At 57.3% G+C, this 7,547-nt stretch overlaps 1 protein-coding gene across 1 annotated transcript in view; it reads right to left on the bottom strand.

The window, feature by feature from the left end:
- Positions 1–2,611: 2,611 nt before the first annotated feature.
- LOC112119748 (1-phosphatidylinositol 4,5-bisphosphate phosphodiesterase gamma-1-like) overlaps positions 2,612–7,547 on the bottom strand; it is a 75,482-nt gene continuing 70,546 nt past the window's right edge. Inside the window, exons 30-32 of the mRNA XM_026646937.2 lie at positions 7,342–7,430; positions 5,507–5,691; positions 2,612–5,156 (exon numbers count right to left, since the gene is read on the bottom strand). Coding sequence (XP_026502722.1) covers positions 5,105–5,156; positions 5,507–5,691; positions 7,342–7,430 — 326 coding nt within the window. The 3' untranslated portion in view covers positions 2,612–5,104. The remainder of the gene's footprint in view (positions 5,157–5,506; positions 5,692–7,341; positions 7,431–7,547) is intronic.

Raw genomic sequence — 7,547 nt, 5'->3', positions numbered from 1 at the left:
AGAGCGGCGGCCGCTCTCTCCCCGCACAGCGCCCCCTCTCGGGCCGGGCGCAGACCCGAACAGCCCAATCGGGATGAGGGGGAGGGACGTTGCGAACGCGGCTGTCCTATGAGAGGCGGGAGAGAGGACATGGGACAGGGCAAGCTGACCCCGCCTCTGGCGGAGGGACTTGCTGTGTATCATAGCCCCTCCACTGCTGCTCCTGAGGGGGAGTCCCCACCAGGCTTCCTGGGTGGGAATGGGGTGGGGCTTGGTGTGAGCACCCCTCCGCTGCTGGGCCATGGCCCTCCCCCAGCAGCAAGGTGCCACCTGCGTCTGAGGCACCCCACGGGTGGGATTCCTGCCCCTGGGTGGCGGGTGCACATGCTGCCCGGGCCTGGTGGGTGTCTGGCTGCGAAGGGACGGGGAATAGAGGGTTGTGCATGGTGCTTCCCTGCCCTGGGGATCCCAGCTGGGACACTTGTCTTGGTGGAGGGAGGGGTTGGCTTTGGTGGGGGTCAGGGAGGAGGGCACGGGATGGCAGCTGGGCTGGGGGGAGGAACAAGGAATCCCGCTCTCATATTGTCTTTTCTTTTTCCTTTACCTTGCTCTCTCCCTGGTCTGGCACGAATCGTTTCTCCCCCTTTCCTCCTTCTTCTCTCACTCTCGGCCTCTCTGGCGTGTCTGTTCTCCATCACACTCACTTGCTCCGTCCCCAGCCCGCTTGCTGCTCAGGGCTGGCCCCGTGTGTGTGTGTGTGCACTCAGTCAGCCCGCTGCCCATGCCACTGGCTCAGCCACACGGGGGCTCCTTCGGGTGGCCAGTCTGCTGAGGTTTATGGAACAAAATGTGCAAACCCCAGCATGGACACACAGCGAGAGGCCCTGCAAACAGAGTCATTCCTGGTTTGCAGGGACACATGAGCAGCCTAAGCACACTCAAACCCAGGCCAGGGAGCCAGGGGCTGGGTGAGGAGCTGACCATCACTGCAATGTTTTCCCCAGGGTTTTTAGACGAATGGGGAGAGCACGGGGCACCCATGGAAAATGATGTACGAGGATGGGATGGGGTCTGAGGAGTGAATCTTTCTCAGTGTCTGTGTTCACTATAGTCCTTTTCTCTATCCTTTATCTCTATTTCTTTCCTGTCTCCACTTCTCTTCAGGGTCAGGGGTTGTGCCTAGTGGGACTGGTGCAGTTTCATTAATAACGTAGAAGAGGAGAGTAAGCAGCATGTTAATTGAATCCCCACAGGGGCCAGGAACAGAGCCAGGACACCTTTCTCTCGGTCTGAGCAACCCGTCTGCTGGGATGGGATTTTAACCTGGAGCACTGCAATTTGTTGGCTCCTGGAGCTGCCCCTTTTCCTTACAGATGAGGGAAATGATGGGCTGCATTTGGCCAATGTCCTGCTTTGAATCCAGAATTGAGAGCTAGCGGACAGAGACTGTAGAGGTCTCTGGGGTGAGTGGGGAATGCACCGACAGAAAACAAGACCAACACCTGTGTGTATAAATATTGGCTAAATAGATTTATTTTCATACAAAGAATTCACAGATCTCCCTGCAGTGACACCAGCAGGACGCCTGATCCCCCATAGAGACACCCTATCCTCCTGCATGAGACCTACAATAACATCCTGACCCGAGGCCTGCCTGAAGCTGCTGCAAAGACCAGTCTTCCGGCTGCTGGCTCCCTTGTGCTTCTTTTATTAGCCACTCTTGGAAACGTCAGTACCTGCCCCGGTGCCAGCGTCTCCTAGCACTTTCCAGGGGCTGATGTACAACTGTGCACCTCCTATATAACAGGGGAGGGAAACCAGAATCCGGCTTCCCCCCTCCTCATCCACATGGGTCCAAAACAAATATTGAGTCAGATTCAGCCATGGTTAGGTGGGCACAACTCCATTGGCTTCAATGCTTACACCCAGGCTGCATCTGGCCCACTGAGGCACCTCAGGCATTTTCCTGCCCCCCACCCTTTATTATGTTACATTCACAACAATCCCAGAGCTGGGTGGACCTGAGATGCTGATTTTTGGAGCTGAGAGATTGGACAACCCCTCACAACACAGGCATGAATCCAAAGTGGTTTCCTGCTCTCCTCCTTTTATTTATCCCACTGGGGCTCTGGAAGGCTGAGCTCTGTCTGGGATTCCTCGGCAGGGGTTTCACTTGCCCCTTCACTGCTCTCAGATCAGAGGAACTGTTTTTAAAAAGAAGGGATTTATGTAGGAGCGATGAAATGGCAGGGATCTGCAGCAGCTGGGAGGGCAGGGGAATCTCAGCCGGGCGTTTGGTTTCTTCCCAGCTCCCTTCTGTAGCAGTATGGCAAAGTGGACTGCACCACCAGCGGGAGGGACTCAGGAGACTGGCGTCTATGGTCAGCTCCGCCACTGACCTGCTGGGTGATCTTGGGCAAGTCACTTCACCACTTTGTGCCTCAGTGTCCCCTCCCACCTTTTGCCTGCTGTGTCTCTTTAGTAAGTTCTTAGGGGTAGGGACTGCCTGTAACTATGTGTTTGTGCAGCACCTAGCACAATGCAGCCCTGCTATCAGCTATTGTCATACAAATAAAATAACAATAATAATAATATAGCACATTTCATCCTGAAGGATCCCAAAGTGCTCTATAGAGTGATCCCTGATATGCAGCCAGCTCTGGGGTGGGATGTGGCAGCTGTTTAACAGCACACAGCAACACCACACAACAGTGTTTAAAGAAGGGCGAGCAAGGATAAACTCTCTGACTGTAACTGCACTGGGCATGCTAGATTGGCAGAATGTCGTTACCTGAGCTGGAGTTTCGTGCCTACCCTCCTCCTGCCCTTGTTCACCCCCATCTCCTACTTTCTTCCATCCTGCGCCACATGCTTGGAACAACCTCCCCACGATCATAGGCCGAGCTCCCTTTGCCTCCACCTTCCCCAGATGTGGCCTGCAAGCTCCAGTGACTGGGTCCTGTTTATGGTCTGTCACCTGAGTTTAGATTGTCAGCCCTGTGAGGAAGGGGGTTGGTGTCAGGTCAACCCTCCTCTTCCGCCCTCTATTTACGGCCCCACAGATGGGATTCGTAATAACAACAACAAAGGAACATGCCCAGGGCACTTACTGACTGCGGGTGGTCAGGGCCTTGGTTTTACATCCGCGCTGAAAGGCGACTGTCCCCCGTCCCTGCAGCGTGCAGGTGGAGCTCTGCCCAGGCCTGACCCCACTCCCTCATTCTGTGAGGTCTCTAAGGGGACAGTGCATCATTTCCACATGCCCTGATACTGAGGCCGGTCACAGACCCCTCCCCGCAGTTTATACACACATTGAAAAAAGAAATCTCAGCTATTTCTCGAGATCCCAGCACAGTTCCTGGGTCTAAATCTTCCCTGTGCCGCTAAATGGCCTGGAAACCTCAGCACTGGCTCAGCGAGTGTCTCATCCATACTAGCACCCGCTGGAGATCCCAGCTGTTAGTATGTGACACCCGAAGGGCGGGGCAGCCTGTGTTCCTGCCCTGGGCAGGGGCTCAGAAGTGGGTCTGAGTGAGCCGGGCTCCTGTCTGTGGCGCCCGCTGATAGTCCTTTCTCAGGCCAACTCAAACGTGCAGGGCGGCAGCACAATCGGTCGAACGCCTGGGTCTGAAGCCACTCGCTTGTTGCATGCCCCCTTCCCTTCTCTGTGCCTCGGTTTCTTGGTTGGTCCGGTGGGGCGAACGATCCTGACTCGCCTCCCTGCCGGGGGCTGTGGAGCTGTCCGGCACTGGGGCGATGGAGAGCCCTAGCTACGTGCAGAGTGCAGCTGGTTCTCAGTCCACCGATTCCTCATCCCGGTTCCCTGCATCCTTCGAGCTAACGAGGTGATAGGCAGCGTGTAACGCACAGGTGAAAAGCCCTTTCAGTGGCAATGCCAAGAACACCCCGACCTCAGCTGCACAAGGCAAGGCAGAGCCAGGAGCTCCACTCGCCAGCTCTGATCTGCTCCAGGAGGAGGGAATGATTCCCTCTGAACACTATGAACTCCAGCAAGGGGGAATGGGAATGGGCCTGTCTTACTGGTGCAGGGCTGGGAAGCCCCCCACAGCTGTGTGGCTCCCACTCTTGGCCGTTCAGCCTGAGGCTCCCAGTGATGCACTGGGGCCTCTGCCCCCCAGCATGTCCGGTTGACTGGTAGTAGCCTTTGGCTGCCCCTTAGAAATGTCTGCAGGGCAATTCAGAGCCGTTTCTCTCGTTGCAGAGCAGGAGCCTGGGGGGCACAGCCACTCCCCAGGGCCTGCAGGCTCAGGGGGAGCTGCAACACATCAGCAAGTGTCACCCCAACTCTAAAGGGCCGCGGAGCAAGGGCTCAAGCACCAGCCTCCCAATAAATAAATAAATAGGGGGCAGGGTTTCCTCTAACCCTTGTGAGGGGCGACAGCCAGGCAGAGCACACACCCTCCTGCTATCCAACCCCAGGGGCTCCACACACCACTCTGCCGATGCCCCTCCATTATAACCTGCAGCCCCCCGGGCCACGTACAGCTCGGCCGATGCCCCTCAATCCTGCTCTGCAGTCACCCCTGCTCCCCTTGGCCCTCCCAGGGCCCCTGGGCGTGCGGTGGTTTTGTAGTGCAGAGAAATGTCATCTAGGGACCCCACCGCAAACACACACAGACTGGTGACCTACGGAAGGATTTGAACCTACAGCTCCTGAGATGTCCCTCTCCCCTCCCCCACTTTCGGAAGTCTCATGGTGGTGAATTTTTTTTTTTTTAAACAGATGTTGAAGCAGATCAGACTGACTGGGGATAAGGCAGCTGATGGGAACCCCTGCCCCGGGTAGCTGCTCGAATCCTCTTGAGAGGCATTGCGCGTCCTGGCACGTAACCCCTTTTCCATCTCGATTATGACAACAGGAAAGGTGCTACCACAGCTCTGCGCTCCCATCTTCAGAACCACCTCTAGTTCTCTCCAGGTCCTGCAAGTGCTGCAGTTCTAGCAGCCAATGTCTCTTCCCCCCAGGGCAGCTGACTGATGCAGGGTTATAGCTGGAAAGGTGGATGTTGGGGGGATGGCTGGTAGCAGCAGCCAGATCTCCTGTGGGCAAGAAATTCCAGGCTCCCCAGCAGAGGGCCCCAGCTGGGAGAGCCCCGCGGCTGGCTCAGTTGTGCTTGTTGGCCATCTGTCGATCTCTCTTCTTTTTCTCCATCAGCCTGGAGGGGGAAAGAATGTGTAACATGGCTTTGGACAGTTAGCCATGGCCCCCTGGGAGCAGACAGCAGATGTCTGCAGGCTTCACAGCTGCTCCCTAAGGGATTGGGATTTGTCACTGCATGGGAGGACAGTTATGCTTGTTTTAGCAGAGGGAGGAGTGCATGTGTAATCACATTGCCCTCCAGTGGCTGGTCTACAGAGTGGATAAAGGACCTACTATTACTATCGCTAAGGGAGCGCTCCTTTAGCTGCGGGGGCAGCAGCCTGTGTTTTTGATGCTGAAGTAGCTGGGTTCTATCCCAGCGCCCCGGGGGGGGGGGGGGTTTATCTACGTGGGGTCGGGACTCACTTCCTGTTGCGCACTTCGGTCAGCTCCATCAGCCGCTCCTTGGCTGCCCGCAGTTCGTCCAGCCACTGCTGGTGGCGCAAGTCACAGTTGTTGCTGTGTTCAAAGCTCGAGACCCGGTTGGAGAGCTCGCTGGCTCGGTCACGCAGCTGCTGGATGGAGGAGTACAGGTTCTCCTCGTCTTCTTCCTGCAACAAGGAGACGCACAGAGAGAGGCACGTCGGGAGCTGAGAAACCGGCCTGCCCTCCCTGCCCCACCTTGAGAAACACAGTCTCGTGAGGCAAAGAGAGGCTGCGGCTCTGGGTAGCCCAGGAGCCAGGAGTCCACTAGCCCTCCGGAGCTAGACAGCTGGCTTCAGAATCACTTTCGATCACAAGTGGCATGAGTTTGCCAGCCTCAGCATAGTTTCTAATAGGGATCCACGTCCCAAACTGCCCCATCATTTAGTGACATGCAGACCCCTTCCCAGTCAATTAACCCAATGCTTTAATTAACCCTCACAGCCCACCCTGTGAGCCAGGACAGCATTTGAACCATTCTCCCCATTTCACAGATGGGAGAACTGAGGCAGAGAGGGGAAGGGCCTTGTCCAAGGCCACACAGTAAGTGAGTGGCCAAGCAGCAAGCAGAACCCAGCTCCTCTAACCACTATGTGACACTCTCCCCTGGGGACCTTCCAGCTGCCCAGGACAGCTGAGCCCAACTGCCTGGCAGCAGTGAGGAATGCAGATGGCTCAGCTCCCAGGTGGGAGTGAAAGTGCCTCACATTGCTCCGCAGCGCCCTCTGCAGCTGGTGAGTGAGCAGTACCAAGCCACAAGGGGTATATCCAACTAGTGAAGTGTGGGTGCTCCTTAGTGCCTAGGCCGGCGGTTCTCAAACTGTGGGTCGCGACCCCATTTTAATGGGGTTGCCTGGGCTGGCTTAGATTTGCTAGGGCCCGGTGCCGAAGTCCGAGCCCCACTGCCCAGGGCAAAAGCCAAAGCCAGAGGGCTTCAGCCCTGGGTGGTGGGGCTCAGGTTACAGGCCCCTTCCTAGGGCTGAAGCCCTTGGGCTTCGGCTTTCGTCCCACCCAGGGCAGTGAGGTTTGGTCTTTGGCTTCCCGCTGCCCACAGCATGGGGGTTCAGCTGGGCTCAGGCTTCGGTCCCCCCTCCTGGGGTCGTGTAGTAATTTTTGTTGTCAGAAGGGGGTCGCGGTGCAATGAAGTTTGAGAACCCCTGGCCTAGGCCCTCGCTCAGGGCACCCCTCCGTTGTCCAGCTACAGGCCCTGTGGGCACCTCACCAGCAGCCATGTTCAGCTGGCACCCACCACACTCACATCGTGAGAGCAGTGCAGCCTGTGAAGACTACAGATCCCAGCATGGAGAGTTCTTAGGGGAGCTGAGCCGGAAGCTGCATTGCATGCTGGGACTTGTGGTCTCCATGGGCCACACCTCTGTAGGAAAGATGAGGCGTCCCTGCTGAATGCTATAGGCTGTCCCTGCCCTGGGTGTTTAAGCTTCGTCTTCAGTCAGCTGGCGTGGGCTGCTCAGATGCCCAGCAGTGCCCTGAGCTCCCAAGGCCTGTCAGCAGGGGAAGGGTCCCTATGGTGTAGACATCACTACCTTCAGTTCTCCTAGCCAGTCCCTTCCTTCTGGGCTGGCAGCTCTGCGGGGCGAGGCATTGGGCCCGGGGCGAGCTGGCTCTGCAGCGCTGTTCGGAGTCAGAGCTGGGGGCTGGGTGAAAAGGGAGTTTAGGGAGCTGGCTAAAGACCAAAGGAGGCGAGTGACTTAAAGGCACCAGCTGATGCTGGGGGCAGCCAGCTCCTGGTGGGGTGAGTCGCGTCACGGGCCGCTCACCTTGGCGTTGATGATTTCGATGTGGATGAGCAGGGAGGAGAGCTCCAGGTCCTCAGTGTAGCTGTTCTTCAGGGGCACTGACCGGTAGCCTGCAGGCAGCAGCGAGGTGAAAACAACCCAGTCAGCATGGCTCCAACTCAGCTCACTGCCCTCCCAGCGCGCCCGGGCCTCCCTCTCAGCTCCCGCGCCGCCCTCCCAGCGCGCCC

This window comes from Terrapene carolina, unplaced genomic scaffold (genome assembly GCF_002925995.2).
Source record: "Terrapene carolina triunguis isolate 2854851 unplaced genomic scaffold, T_m_triunguis-2.0 Scaffold58, whole genome shotgun sequence".
Classification (NCBI taxonomy): domain Eukaryota; kingdom Metazoa; phylum Chordata; order Testudines; family Emydidae; genus Terrapene; species Terrapene triunguis.
The sequence above is the reverse complement of the archived record's forward strand: the minus strand, read 5'-3'. Positions and strand labels throughout refer to the sequence as shown.